Consider the following 16,327-nt stretch of genomic DNA (forward strand, 5'->3'; position numbering starts at 1 on the left):
CTATCTTTCCCAGTTCTATGTTATTTGAAAAATGACCTAGAAAAATCTATGGTTTTTTAGTTTTTTAAAAAATTGAAATTACTGTGTTACTAGTTAAGCTAAAATAGATTGATCTCCAGTTTTCTTTATCAGTACATTAGCTACCTTTGCAGTAATTCAGATAACCCTGTGGTATGTTTTCTAGTCTCTTCTGTATCCATACAGTGATTGCATGGGACATTTTAAGATTTGCTATATGCTGTGTAATTAGTATCTGCTCACTCAGATCATGGTGAACTGTAGAGAAGGTATATTATATACATCTTGGATTCTCAGGTCCCGAGTTACTAGGTCAAGGGAGCTACACCACAAATGTGTAGTCATGGATTTTTTGTGATTTTGGAGATCCAGATCCAGAAAGAGTGATATTCACATCAGCCATGCTTTGACATTGAGTTAGAAGTGGCCAGGACGTGTACTCTGCTCAGAAAACTGCTTCTCATACTTTCCCAGAAGAAATAGCAATGCTGTAGGGTGATTTTCATGTTTACTATAAAATAAACCGTAAAACACATGGAATACTATATTTTGTGTGAACACTAGAGACTGTCTTCTCTCTCTAAAGACTGTCCCAGAAACTGATAGATCCAATTGACCAAATCTGAGGGAAACTTACCTGTTTTAACACTATTCTCAGATTGCAATGATATAAAACTTTTTATTAACTCCTTATGAGTATTTTATTTCATTAGGAAATTTAATTATCTCCTGACACTAGAAGTCATAAAAGGTTTTACAATCACTCCTACACATTAAAGTGCTATAGATCTAGTTTTTATGTAAGCCATAGACATGTTTGGGGGTCACCAGAATATTCTCACCTGTTTATGTACATAGCAAATATGTGAGCATTTATAAAGTGGGAGGTTTTTGCAGGCATATATTTTAAATTTTCCAGATTTTTTTTCCTTTCAGGATATCATAGAAAAATAAAGTAAGTAATGGGCATCTACTTTATTAATAATTAAATTGAATTGATAGGAAAATTTTCGCATATCCAAGGGCAATAGTGACATATGTATTATTTCTTCTTTTTTTTTTTTCATTTTGTAATCTTGAAATTTTGTCAATACAAATTGTACAGTCCTTTACTACTACTGCTAAACTAAAGTATTTATGTTTTCCAGATATAACTGTTATATAGCTCCTCATAGGTTTGACAGCTAATTAGGATGGCATACATTTATCTTCTCTTGGTGGAGATAAGATTTATGTTACTTTTCCTCCTTTTTTTTCCTCAGTCAATGCCTAGTTTTGTCATGTTTTTTTTTTCCTCACATATAGATAAATCTCATTTAGATTTTAAAATATGTTCCTCAACTATTTACTTGCAGTTATCAGTTGTGGAGATCCAGGAGTCCCAGCCAATGGCATGAGATATGGTGATGATTATGTTGTTGGACAAAATGTTACTTATATGTGCCAACCTGGTTATACAATGGAAGCAAATAGTTCCTTAATTCGCACTTGTACTAGCAATGGCACGTGGAGTGGAGCAATCCCAACATGCAAAGGTACAACATTTATTTTGCTTGTCAGCCATTTCTTCTATGACATTTACCTACACTGCTTATTGCAAATTGTTAATGTATTGCGTATTTCCACAGAAATCAAAACTTACTTTTAGTATGAATATATTGAATCATTTATTTAGCTGCAGAAACAATGACTTCATCTTTTACTTCTTATCCCTTTTATATTCCTACAAGCACAATATATTGAACATTTTTTTACAGGTCTGCGGAATACTTTAGTACTTTGCGGGATGGTTTAGATTTGTTAATTGCAGTTAGCCTGTCATAACAAAGTGACCATATATATGCCTCTGCTCTGAAAAACAGAACACTCAAACATGTATAAGACACCTCTGAAAAAGATCTAAATATATACAAACTGAACGTTGTCAAAGGCAAATTAATCTGAATTGCTCTATCTATAATGCTAAAATTTTTCCCCTGATCCTTCCTTTATTAGATGGGTACCTTTAAGCATCACCTCACTGTAAAAAGACTACATCATTCTTAAAAGTTTCCCAATAAAAATTTTTCTGTTTCATGTTATTTTCTCTACTGTGGAAGTTGAGAGGGTTAATCTCAAGATATTCCTTCATCTTCTTCAAATTGCATACCTGATTTTTATGGGGGTTTTGTTTGTTTGTTTGTTTGTTTGTTTGTTGGGGTTTTTTGTTGTAGTTGGGTTTGGGGTTTTTAATTTTAAAATTTAACCCTGTTAAAATTTTAGCAGCAAAAAAATCTGAACATAACTGAAAGACAAATTTATCTGTGTCATCAAAAATATTCTCTCTGAGAAACTCACTTGCTCAATGCTAAAGTTCTCTCTAGAGTAATTTTTCTCTCACACTGATGATGCATTTGTAGAAAAGCAGTATTACCATTTGGTGTATTCTTTCTGGGTTCACACTAACTACATCTGATCTCTTATTATTTCAAAACTTAGTTAGCTACCTTTGTACTTACTTTTTATTATCCATCTTCCTTCTGTTTCATTTTAAGGAAGCAAAGTAACACACCTGCTAAGCAGTGCTCATTTTCCTGCCATGAATTCATTTGTCAAACTAGATTAAATTAATTTCAAGGCTCCACCATATTTTCAGTTACTTTTCTTGCTGAACACAGTTTTCCCAGTATCTTACCAAGTCCAGTTTAACTCTAATTCACTTTTGACAATATCAATTTTTAAGTTATTTTCCTGACACACTCTTAAAGATGTCAAACACTGAAATGCTCTTGACATTTCACTCTTTTTTTCCTATTGGCATTGTGCTCATGGATAGCCTCAGTTTCAATTAAAAAATTATTTTAAGAACTGAAGATTGGACATAGTGGTCATATTGACCAAGAGTCTGTCTGTCTCCAAGAGTGGCTGTCAGTCAACAGCTAGAAGATCATAAGACAGAGCAAATATTTTTTATAAAGTCTCTCAACCTCAAATTCTTATGGTCTACAGGACACCTAACTGGGACCAGGAGATCTAACTCTGATTTGACTCAAGCAGAATGGTACAAAGAAAGAATTTTACTATCGATTTTAACTTTGAGTTTTTGAGTCTTTCTGGTTTTGGATCATACATATTTAAGGCTTGTATAAATGCTAATTAATAATCCTATGAAGAATCTCTAGTGTTCGCAGAATTTCATTCTACTTTACATTAGTTTGTGTAAGTACACTAGGCAAGTTAATAGTGTAATTAAAATAATATATAATATGCAGTAGTGTTAAATGTATAACAATTAGTTTTAACTGTCAGAATGAAGTGCCAGGGTCCTTTGGTACTATTTAGTTAAAATAATTGAAAAATGAACTGGGCAGAAAATACATGCATAATTGTCACTGTGCCATTGAAAGGGAAGATATAAATACTGCTCTGCTATGCCAAGTTGGAAAAGGATGCATGTTCATCTGCAGCTAAATATTCAAATATTCTAACATTGTCTTTTTTGCAGACTTGCATTTGTAATACACTTGTAGTTCTTAAACTGAGAATGTTGTGGTACATAATTATGTCTAAGTCTCTGACCAAAATAGAGAAACATTCTGGCTCGCTGCTAGGTATTGTTTTGTTTTCCTTTTCTCACCCTAAAATTCTGATGTTACATCTATTTTCTTCTACTTCTTCTCTCCTTTCCCAAGTATTCACCAATATTTTCTCCCTTATTAGTCAGCTCAGAATTTAAAATATAAAACCCTTTTAAAAGGACTATTTGTGAAGCTTTTGGAGAATGAAGACAGAATTCTGCTGCTTAGAGCACTTATTTTGAATTCCTTTTTAAAAAACATCATAGAAGTGTGGCAAAAGCTATCATGTCCTTTTCTGGGACAAAACTAAGGTCCCAAAATCTAGATTTGATTTACTGGCTGGTAAAGGGTTATTTGATACTAGTATTCTCAAACAGCCATGAATGCTGCTGTAAAGTATTTTTATGGTCTACATAACTGAGATTCTCTCACTGAAGAGAATAACAAAAATGTATAAATGGTACCTAGTGAACCCTCTGCAGGTTGCATTCAAATACATATTTGAATGCAAATATTTCACCTAGTAACTCTGAATTATTTTAAGCCTTTAAGCAAGATGACAGCTGCTCTAAACATTAGTTTAAAGATTATGGGTCCAGCATTTAACTTCCTCCATTGTTGTGACCTGTGTGTTCTCTGCTCGATTTTTAATCACCACATCTTCTCATTTATCCCAAATGGCTTTACCAGATTAAATTGTATTAGATTTTTTTGCTTTCTTTCTCTTTTGCTAGCACAGTTTGCCCTTTTGTCTACCTAATTCATTCTATCAACTTGGTCTAAATTTCATCCTTTCCCTTTCTGGTTCAGGTTTTCTTTAATTTAATTTCCTTAATACTTTTTCCCTTAAGCTTTCAATTAACAATTGTCTGTTACTATACCACTATCCAGTGAATAAAACTTTTATCTTCATCACAACAGTTGTATCTCTTTATTTCTACTGCCTTCCTGTACTGTTTTTCAGTCCTCTGGCCTACAACCAAGTACAAGATGTTTCTATTTTTTCCTAGGAGGCCTGGCAATTACAAAATATACTGAAATACTTCTTGTTGGCCTTCTTAGAGGTAGCAATACTAACAGTTTCAAGGAATTGCAAATCCTTACATTTTCTCCCTATTACTAGCAACTAGACGCTTTTTGATGATGAACTACTCACAAAGCAAATAGTAACCAAACTGTGCTACTTAGAAACAGGCTTTCAAGTAATATTTTGGAACAGTTATCCTGGAATTTCATCCCTACACGTTAAATCTAGCAAATGCCTAAGCTGGTCAACAGGAAGAAAATATTTTATTATTGCCACACTAATAAAATATGGTTGTACTCTATGTTGTCTTAACAGAGAAAAAAAAATTGTAGTAGATTACCAGACATATCTTAAATGTTGTACACATCAGTTTCCATACTGATTTTTAGGTAGTCTTCCTATTTGGTTTGATGCAATATCCTGGTTTATTTAAGACACTTCATCAATCATCCACTGCCTCCTAAAACAAGGAAACCAGACGTACTAACTTCAGGAAATGTGGCAAGAATACAGTGAGAAAGATAGCATGCCCTGACTGTATTGTCCTCTAAAAAAAGGTGAAATTAGCCCATATGGTTCTTCTAGTAATTGTGTACACCGGGGATATTTACAGCAGCTGGCCCTAATTATTTTGAATATTATTGCAGCTGTTACCTGCCCAACTCCTCCGCAGATCTCTAATGGAAGGTTGGAAGGAACAAACTTGGACTGGGGATTTAGCATTAGTTATGTCTGCTCTCCAGGATATGAACTCTCTTTTCCTGCTGTTTTGACTTGTGTTGGGAATGGAACATGGAGTGGTGAAGTACCTCAGTGCTTACGTATGTATTCCCATCATTGTCTGTATTTTGCGTATTATGGTTTTTTCCTCTTTGAAGTTTTCACTTTTTTTTCCCTCCCTCCCCCAATGGCTCAATTAATTTCAAACCTGGGATAATTACAATACTTCTAAAAATTCCTAAAGTTTTCCAAAATTTTAATGCTACTAGTAGATTGAGAAGGTCATGGGAATATCTGTAAACCCTATGTGAGCATATATGAATCTTTAGACACAGATGCAAAAAAAAAATATTACAGGCAATGTGTACAACATAATCCAAGGCAATTCAAATTTAAAAGGTTCTGTCTTGTTTTCAGATCCAGCTACATTTGTGATAAGGTAACTTTCATTATAATCCCTTTTATTTCCTCATACTCATCCTAAACTTCCTGTGATGTCACAGAGAAATTTTTCTGGCTGTAATGTTGGCTAGGCCCTGGGTAATTCTGTGACAATTATCTATTTTTCATATTTTATGCAGGTAATTTTATTAATCTGAAAGTTATAAATAACATTGATGGATTCTTGTATTGCTAAAAATTTCATTACAGTATCCAATCCTATTCATTAAAAGTGATTGTGATTTTTCTGAGAGATATTCAATTGATTGCACTGAAGAAGGAGGTTTTGTAGTTATTTGCAGAATAATTATACCACTCTGCAATAGTCTTCAAAAAGGAGTCTAACTGGAAGAGGATCTAATCTTATTCATGGCTTTACAGTCTCTGAAATTTAATTTGAACTTGCCAAGTAGCTGTGCTTGCCAGGTAGCTTGCTAAATGTTGCAAAATGCACTTCTGTTTTCTTTTACTATTTTTTTTTCATTTTTCATCTCTCCCTGTCAAAAATTTTCTCTATTTTGGCTATATCCCAGTACCATGAAAGCATATATAGACCATCTTTTCTTTTCCTTTTTTTCCAATTAAATTCTCATATCATCAGTTTCTGACTGCTGCTGAAACTCTGTGTGCCAGAGGCGGAGCATGATGAAAGGCATTTTTTTCTGGAAGAAAAAGAGCACTATTTGTTACTTAAATTCTCTATGTAGAGCTCTTCTAGAGTCCACTATACTGTGAATATCAGAGACTATGAAAAATTATTTTCATGATTTGTTCTTGATTGAAAAATGGTCTCCTTCATTCATTTTTGAATACCACAAGTTATTTATGATTTTTAAACTTGGAATACTCAATACTGCAGTATACTCTGAAAATTGGGCTCTACCTTTAAACTTTTTAAAGGTATATTTAGCACAGAATGCAGCTGCCTGGGAATTAAAGGCTATTTCATGCAGATTACATTAACTGAATGTTGTTGATGTGCAATGGCTATCCATTGGCCTGCAAGAGAAAACAATTGGCAGCCAGTGCTTGTCAAAGAGCTTAAGCTAGTTGCCATCTGGCAGAAATGAAGGGGAGCTGGTGAAAGTCATTCTCAATAAGCAGTTCCTGACATCAGAAATTTATTTCCTAGCTTAGTTCCATAGAGCCTGTAGCTGAAGATGTGCAAGGTACAGTTATGACATAGAATAATTATTCAGAATGGAATATGACCATGTCCTTGGTTGAGTGTTTGTCATCTATGACCCGGTAAATTTGTTTGCTTAATTACTCATGCAGTAATTTCAGTATTACTGGTTTTATAAGTTTGGCAATGGATGGGAAAAATGTAGACATATGCCAAAAAATTCCTAACTGCAGATATAACTTCAAATCATAGAATTATCACAGAATATAATGAATTGGAAGTGACCCATGAAGTCCAGCTGCTGGCCCAGCACAGAGCAACCCAAAGAGTTGTACCCATGTACCTGAGAGCACTATCCAAAGATTTCTCAAGACCTATCAGGCTGGGTGCTGTCCCTGACCCTGTTCCAGTGTCCAACCATGCTCTGGGGGAAAAACCTTTTCCTGATATACAACCTAAACCTCCCTGACCTTCATATCATTCCCATGGATCTTGTCACTGGTTACCACACAGAAGAGATCAGTGCCTGTCATTTTGCTTTGTCTCATGAAGAAGCTGAAGATCTCAATGAGGTCTCACCACAGTCTCCTCCTCTAGGCTGAGCAAATCAAGTGACCTCAGACACTCCTCATGTGGCTTCCTCTCAAGGCCCTTCACTGCCTTTGCTGCCCTCATTTGCATTCACCTCATTGCTGCCCTCTAATAGCTTTACATCCTTATATTGTGTCACCCAAAACTTCAGACAACATTCAAGGCAAGGCTGCCCCAGTGCAGAGTGGGACAATTTCCTCCCTTGCCCAGCTGTCGATGCTGCCCTGATACCCCTGGGGCACGGTTGGTCCTCCTGGCTGCCAGGGCACTGCTGGCTCATATTCAACTAGTCACCAAGCAGAACCTGCAGGTCTCTTTCTGCAGTGCCACTCTCCAGCAGTGTTTTCTTATTCTGGATATACATCCAGGGTTGTCCCATCCCACATGCAGTGTTCTTGTTAAACTTCATATCGTTGGTGATTGCCCAGTCCTCTGGTCTGTCTGGATTTTTTCGTAGGACACAGATGCCTTCAAGCGAGTCAACGGGTTCTCCCAATTTAGTGTCAGCAGCAAACACACTACCTTTTGAGTCCAGGTGTTTTAGGATTCTCCTGGACCTGTTTGTACCAGCTGTGTGGTATTCACAGTTAGCATCTGGCAGGTTGAAGACCCTCAAAAGGACAACAGAAGTTGATTTAGAGGTCTCCCTTAGTTAATTGTAGAGTAGTTTTCCAGTGTCAACGTCCTGAGTGTGTGTCCTATAGTAGACCCCCATAACAACATCTGCTTTGTTTGTGCGTCCCTTAATCCTTACCAAAGGCTCTTATCATGCCATAATATCCTGGTTTTGGCCAGGACAGGGTTAAATTTTTGCAGTTGCTGGGAGGGGGCAGGGCGAAGTCCCAGGTGTTATTCTGACAACACCTCACATCATTGCCAGGTGTGGGGGAAGGGACTTCTGCTTCTGAGGAGAAAGGTGATCTTTTCAGTTGGAAAAATACACTGTGATCAGATCAGATTGGGTTCTGCAGTAAATATTTTGCACGTAAATCAGCCTCTCTTTTGTATACTTTTGTAATTAATATTGTTGCTGTTACTGTTTGTTTTTTTATCTCATAGCTGTTGCCAGTAAATTGTTCTTATCTGAACCCATGATCTCTGCCTTTTGTCCCTGTAATTCTCCGCTCCAGCCTGACACAGACCAAGAGGAGTGAAAGAGAGCAGCAGGGTACTTTTGGGGAATCACAGTGGGGGCCCTGAATTTGGAAGTACCATTCCTAACCCAGGACACATAACAAACAGCAAGCTTTGACACCCCTCTCCCCTGCCTCATCCCCCACCTCACTTACCCTGCCTAGCGCTCCTGAGGCGTGTGCTACCCTCCATACTGGCACACAGACACAGGCCTGATCCCACCAGCTTTTGCTTGTGCCAAGGATGTCATATTTCATGGGCTGAGTCAAGGCTTCTAGGTCCTCATGGAGAAGACTGAAGGATCTCACTAATGCTAAAACTCTGGCATGCCTTCCCATTGCTTTTCACAGATGAACTGGATTTTGTCCTTTTCCCTCTTCCAGTGTAGTTTGAAATTGTACTGGTCAGCTCTTCTAACTCCTGCACAAAAACCATTTTTCTCCCCTGAAAAGAGAGTCTTCTGACTGCCATTGATTAGCAGTTGATCTGATGTTGTATAGACCATAATATGATCAAAACCCCTAAAGTTCCTCTGATGACACCATCCTCAGAGCCATCTGTTGATCAGTTGGGTCGGCCTGTTCCTTTCAGTATTCTTCCCTGATACTGAAAGGATTGAAGAAAACACTAGATGTCCTCCTGATCCTTCAAACAATTGTGCTAAAGCCTGAAATCTCTTTTGATTACCCTTGGACTACTCTTTGCTACCTCATTGCTGTGGCCATAAAGAGCAGCAGATAATCAGACTATAAAGTTTACTAGTAATGTCCCAGCTCCAGAGAGGCAACAGGCTTCTCTGTGAGTAAAGTCTGTTGGCATATTGGGTTCTCTGATTCCTTCAGAGGGGTTCACCTATGAAAATCACCATTCTTTTTATTTTACAGAGGTGATCATTATTCAGGGGGTAGATTATTTTTCCCTCCAATTCCAGAAGGACCTTAATCTGCATCTTAAGTTTTCAGTCCATTTAGTTGCCAGATCAGAAGAAGGACAGTAAATTTGCTAACAGTGCATTTACTCAATTATGACATGCTATAGACATAAGGAATCCTTAGGTGATAGGAATAAGGTAAAAATATCCATTTAAGAGCAGATTTTTATGAGTGAAATTTACCCTGTCTAATTGCAGTTTATTAGTATCTGACTTTTAAATTGCTACAGAAGTTTCTTTATTATGGGGTATTTTTGGTGTTTCATTATTGTTAACTGTTCTAACTTTCAAGTATTGTACTTCCATACATACCAAATCTGGCCTTTCAGTGAAGGATGAGGAAGTAGGACTTTATGACTCCTAAAATCTATCTGCTAAATTCTTTAATCATACAAAAATGTTGAGCACTGGGTAGGTGCCAAGAAAGCAGGAGAGGAGGGAAGATTGACATGGAAGTTTGATACACTCTTTGATTGCTCTCTAAAGATTTTCAGACACATGTGGTTTGGGGCATGGAGGAATTGTGACTATTTGGACTTTAATGAAATAAGTTGTCAAATTGATATGTTAAGTGTGAGGTACTGATCAAGCACAATATATAGTAATTTTGAACAACTATCAGAACTAATAGAATCTAGCAGACTAAATATTATATATCTAGTCTCTCTGAATTCCTGTTAAATGTTTTCATACTTGACCTGTGTTTAATAAAATAAATACAAAATTTTGAGTAATTTCTTCACTTAGTTCACCCAAGTGTTATTTTTTTTAAATAAATGCCACATTCCATTTCTATCATGACTTTTTTCACAGCAAAGTTTTGTGGTGACCCTGGAGTACCTGCTCAAGGGAAAAGAGAAGGCAAAAGCTTCATCTATCAGTCAGAAGTCTCTTTCAGCTGCAACCCTCCTTTTATTTTGGTTGGCTCTAACACCAGGATTTGCCAAGCAGATGGAACATGGAGTGGTTCTTCTCCTCGATGCATTGGTATGACTATGTCCATGAATTGGAATTTCTTTTCATGCTTATTATTCCTCTTCTTGCTAAGTCAATCTAGGATTTTTCTGTTATTTTGCATTATCTTGGTGTTATTCTATACTCTCTAAGAATCAAATCACTTTATTTTTGTCTTGTGATTGGCTTTATAATTGCATGTTGCTGAGCAAGATTAATTTTGTCATAGAATCATGTATTTCATTAAAATACTGCAATTTGTTTTGTCTTTAATATATTGCAACATTTTTAGAACCTACTCGCACAGCATGTGAAAATCCAGGAGTCCCAAGGCATGGGTCACAAAATAACACATTTGGCTATCAGGTAAAGTATACTTTTTTTAATTTACTAGCATAAATATTTCAATATTTTATACTACCTGAAAGTCTAGAAACATCTGATTAGAGGTTCAGAGACTGCTTCTGTTAGAGTTGTTTGCTTCTGTGTTGCTCTGTTTTCTTATTTCTACCTGTTGGATTACAGTAGCCCTGGGTCCCTATCAGCAATGCACTACATGAAAAACTTGTGATCAAGTTCTGCTTGATTTCACTTTGAAGACTTTCAGTATCTCCCACCAATATATAAGTGCTTCCTACAATTTATTAAATAGGCTTTTTTCTCCTCAAAAGTGTGTATACTGTGTGTCAAACTGATAGTATAGACATACTATAAGAACCAGGCCTTTTTTCCTGAGAGAAAATCTGTTTGGAACCACAAATGAATTACAGAGTCCCAGACTTGTTAGGAGAACTTCTAGTCCACTCCCCCTTCTCAAAATAGATCAGCTAGAACAGGTTTATGAGGGCTGAATATTTGCAGAGATGGAGACTCAACAGTGCCTCTGGGTATCCTGTGCCAAATTGATCATCCATACAGTGAAAATGAACACTTTTTTCTTAGTTTTAAAGAGAATTTTGTATGTTTCAATTTATACCTATTTCTTCTTGTTGTGTCTCTGGGCATCACTGAAAAAAATCTGCTTCTGTTGCTTGTCCTGCCCCTAGGGTTTTTTTTTTTTGCAGGCTGGATAACCCCAGGTCTTTCAGCTATGCCTTGTATTTCAGATGCTGTAGTCCCTTAATCAATTTTGTGGCCCATGACTGGACCCAGAATAGTATTGTTCTTGTCTCTCTTGCACTGGTGAGCCCAGCACTGGACCCAGCACTCACTTATGACTCACTGGGGCTAGAGGAGAAGAAACACCTTCTTTGACCTGTTTTCACTGCTCTGCCTGATGCTTTCCTGGAGACTGTTTGCCATGTTTTATACAAGGCTGTGTTGTTACAAATGGTGCTTACATATGTTTCTGTTGAAAAAAGACTTGAGAAACTGAAAATTATTTTGAACTGCTGATTTTCTGATTCACACAAAACACTTATGTCAGTGAGATGTTTTCATGAGTGAACAAATGTACCTTATAATTTGCTCGGAATCTTGTGAACAAAGAGAGAGCCCAATCTATCCTGTGACATCTGTGTTTGATGTCAGGGCTAAAAGCTCCAGGCACATGAAGAGGGATGAACAGACGAGTACCTAGCAGCTCTACAGCTGAATGAGGTTTCTGTCTAGTAGGAGGAGAATAAAAAACTGCAGTTCACTGGAAATGCAAGAAAGGGCTGGGTGAAAAAATTTACAAATTTAAATTAGTTTTTAAAAGCAAATTGTAGCTAAAAGAAAGAAAGAAATTTCCTTTTGAAAGTTTCATGACCAAAAATTTCTTTGGTTTATCCTTTTGGTGGCCTTTATGCAGTACTACTCTGGCTTGGTTTTTAGCAATATTTGGGTTTTCACAGTCATATGCAAGGGATTCTAAAATTGTCTAAGTTTTCTCTAGGAAATGAAAGTGCTGCTTTGTGTCAAGATACAATACATAGGGGCTTGGTTATAATACAATTTTATCCTAGGGGACAACTCTTTATTCAACTATGTATCAAAGAAATAATTTATTAAGCATTTTCTATGATTTTATTATCACAGTTTCACATATTAATGAGCTTTCATTGAAGAAGATCAGTGTCTCACTTGTGCTGTAGTTGTTGTGAGTGAAATATCACTAACAGCTAGCATGGAACTGTAAAAATATCAAGCAAAATGTCAATTAACAAATCATTCATAAAATAAGTATAAATGCTGGCAGGGTTTACAACCCTGTAAATTAAAAAAAAAAAAAAAAAAGAAAGAAAAATTGTAAGCAGTTATAAGGTTAGTGCCCAGATGTATGTGCTATAGTCTCCTTACCCAACCAGCAATTTATTCTCATGTTCACACAGTGAATTTGATTTTATGTTGTAACTAAATGTGCAACTTCTGATTACTCTAAGTATGATTGCTTAGTTAATACATAACTGGGTAGAAGTATTAGTCATACAGCTGAAGCTGAGCTTAGCTCTTGATTGGGTAGAAACAATTGTGAAAATGATTGGTTCTAGACAAGTTATTGTCTGTAGATCCCAGAAAGAACTTTTGCATTATCATATATGGCATAATGTTATGATTCCTTTAAAACCACAAAAATATTGTTAATTAATGTATATTATGCTATAATTAACTTCCTGTGTGAATGGGATAATAGGGATTTTGCTTCTATCCATAGCAGGAAGGTAAAAAATAATTATAAATTGTTCCAAAATACAGATGTGGGTTTTTCGTTTTGTTTTATTTGGGTTTTGTTTGTTTTGTTTTAACTCTCTTAAATACTTTATATTTAAATTAATATTAGTAGGGTAACTTAATTAATTGTCAAAGTTTAAATTTATTTCTCTGTCTCATAAAAAATACCAAGCTGTAGCCTTACACTTAGAATTCAAGTTCTCATATGTGGAATACTCTTCATCAAATGGCACTACTTCTTCTTTTATCTGACAAAAATCACTCACTGACACTTGCTTTTCACAACTCTGATATCAGGTTATGAGCTTCCACAGCACCATTGCTTTGTTCCTCTTTTTTCCCCTACTCTTGATTATCTGTTTTCCTATCTCATTGATTGGACTGAAAGTTCAGGCAAACACAAGATAATTCTAGGCTTGACTAAAAGGCGTGTCTAAACCTGACCTCCTGGAACCTACAGCCTACACAAATAACAGCACCAGTACCACCACGTCACATTTGAATGATGTTTCAACTGTTAAAAAAGAGCTTTGTAGAAAATGAAGCCACAGAATTTTGCAGGGACTTTATTGTTCAGTATTGAATTCTTCAGGCATAAGCAGTTTCTTATGTGTTCAAATAACATCAAAATAGCAGTTTAGTTCTACTTGGATATCTGGCATGGCATGGAAATGAGTAGCATCATCTGCTTTAATTGTTATGAATACATAGGTCTAGGATGTTTACCTTTCATCTGAGCCATTTTATTTGACAGATCTACCTTAGCAGTGTGTTAAAATGGAGACAAAATAACTTTAGAACTTAGTGAATACTGACTTCATCTGTAACCTGGAAAATAAATCACTCCTTGGAAAGAAACTGTGGGGTTTGAAATACTTCTTCAGCTATATTGCTAGAAACAGAAAAGTGCTTATAGCACTTTCACCATAAGCTGTTGTAACACAAGGTACTACTCAATTGAAGAAACAGTTTAGAACTGCTTAGATCAGTCAGTCATATATATAAGATTTGCTACTTCTCATACTTTTCCAACATGTTTTGTAGAAATTCAGCTATCTTCCCTTATATTGAGGCCTAAACTGAGTCAAAGAGCAGTCTTAATTTAAAAAGGAAAATGGACACAATGCAGTAGTGATAGCCCTCTGATAGCTCTTGGGTTCTATTTTATGAAATTCTATATGAAACTTGATCTGCAGATGTTGAGCAGCTGTACAAATAATCTCATTCTGTGAATGTAATGCTTATAAAAACTTCATTGTTGATTAAATTGTAAGATGAAGTTCCAAGAGAAGTGCTCTACTACCACAATATAGCTCTCTCTATTAGCACAATTGGCACCACCACTGCATCAATGAAAATGTAATTTAAGCCGTATCAGACACCATGTATTTTCCTACTTCTCATTGTCCTGAGGTCTCTGCTGTCAGTGTGTTAGTGTCACAATCTGGAGTGCTTCACTGGCACGAATATGATTTTTCTTTTTCTTTTTTGTTTTTTGTCATCCATGTTTCCCCTGAGGTTATTTGTAATGTTTCTAACACACTTTTACACCACTCACACTACAGCTCATTATCATACACATATATTTCAATCTATACTATAAGGTACATTTCACCTATGTTATATAGTTGCCTTTTTTACCTCTGAAATCTGATCCTGTCCAGGCCTGTATGTTTTTAAGGGTGAGTTGTTCACAGCAACAGGATCTCCAGTGCTAAGACTGTGTTGCATCTTTTATCATAGTCACACTGTAGTCATCCTCAGAGTATCCTTCTGTCAGCATTTCTCAAGGGCTTTGCTGTCATTCCAGGACCAGGCCTATATTTCCCTGTACCACATCATTTTTGTGGGAAATAGCTCATCCTGCATTACTAGATTCTTTTTTTTTCTGCTATGGATATAATCTGTGGTTGGGCCATACAAAGATAGAGAAAGGCATAAAACCTAATCATAGCTACCTGATCACAGGAAATTTAAATTTTACAGCTGAAGCAAGTTTAGAAACAAAACAAAACTGAAACAAACACAAAACTCCAGGCAGCTCAAAACTTTCAGACAAAGAAAGCCTGTCAAGCTTCTGCCCAGCAGTCTTGCAAACTCAAAACCCTGTCATAAGGGCAATAATGTATTAGTGGGTTACGAAACTACAGATTTAGTAAAGACTTAATGAGGCGTGTTTTCATTCACTTAAAATGTGATGCTCAAAGTTACTGAAGATAAATAACTGGCATTCCCTTCTCAATTCTTCTCAATTCAGCTTCTCAATTCTTCAGCAAAAATTACTGGGGATGAAGAAATTTATTAGAGTATTTTCATGTTCTTTGGTGGACTGAAATCTAAGAAAAAACTTGACTGTAGAGTAACTCATGAGAGTTAGAAGTATCTTCCAATCTTACAAAAAATATAAGAAATATGAAGGATAATAACTTATTATTTTGATAATTGTTACACATTATTTTCATCTTATTTGGTGAAAAAAATTATCTAGAGTACTTCGTAAATGGAAAGTTGATGGTTGATGTTTATTCATTTTCTTTTCAGATTTATGAATTTTCTTCTCAGATTCTCCTGTTATAGAATAACAAATAATACAAATAACAACTCTTTGAGGTTTAACAAAAAAAAAAGAAAAAATAAAAAAGTTAATTATTATGTTAATTTTGGGACTATCCAAGCTATAACTGACACTATAGAAAAGGCAGGTATAAGACAGAAATCAAGCACTATTTTTTTTTATTGGATGCAAACACCGTTGTGCAGAGTACTAATGCTTCTACTTGAGCTACAGAATCAAACTTAGAACAAGCCTGAAGATCTCAGGACTGGGATGTTTTTCAGCATAGAATACTGTATTGTAGCGCCATCTGGTGCCTCTGCCGCAAGAATATTGCAAAGTAAACCACAAAACTTTAAAAAATTTCTTTTATTTGTTTAATAATTACTATACATATCCTATATAATTAATTAGTATAATGTATTTTATTACAGGGTAATTTTAATAATATTTTAATTTCTTTGTAATCTTGAACAGCATGGCAGCACTTAAACATCTTCATCCCTTGGGCAGCTGCTGCATTTTTGATCCTGCTTTGGTGCTTAAATATATAAAGGTTGTGTCTCTTATGAAACCATAAAATCATGGCATGGTTTGGGTTGAAAGGGACCTTCAAGATAAT

The 16,327-nt window shown here is 35.8% G+C and overlaps 1 protein-coding gene across 3 annotated transcripts in view; it reads left to right on the top strand.

The window, feature by feature from the left end:
• Nucleotides 1–16,327, top strand: part of CSMD3 (CUB and Sushi multiple domains 3) — a 594,913-nt gene that overhangs the window by 557,783 nt on the left and 20,803 nt on the right. For all 3 annotated transcript variants that reach the window (XM_077188509.1, XM_077188511.1, XM_077188512.1), the window contains 4 exons: nt 1,374–1,553; nt 5,250–5,423; nt 10,359–10,532; nt 10,792–10,865. In XM_077188509.1, coding sequence (XP_077044624.1) covers nt 1,374–1,553; nt 5,250–5,423; nt 10,359–10,532; nt 10,792–10,865 — 602 coding nt within the window. The remainder of the gene's footprint in view (nt 1–1,373; nt 1,554–5,249; nt 5,424–10,358; nt 10,533–10,791; nt 10,866–16,327) is intronic.

The sequence above is a fragment of the Agelaius phoeniceus genome, chromosome 1 (genome assembly GCF_051311805.1).
Source record: "Agelaius phoeniceus isolate bAgePho1 chromosome 1, bAgePho1.hap1, whole genome shotgun sequence".
Classification (NCBI taxonomy): domain Eukaryota; kingdom Metazoa; phylum Chordata; class Aves; order Passeriformes; family Icteridae; genus Agelaius; species Agelaius phoeniceus.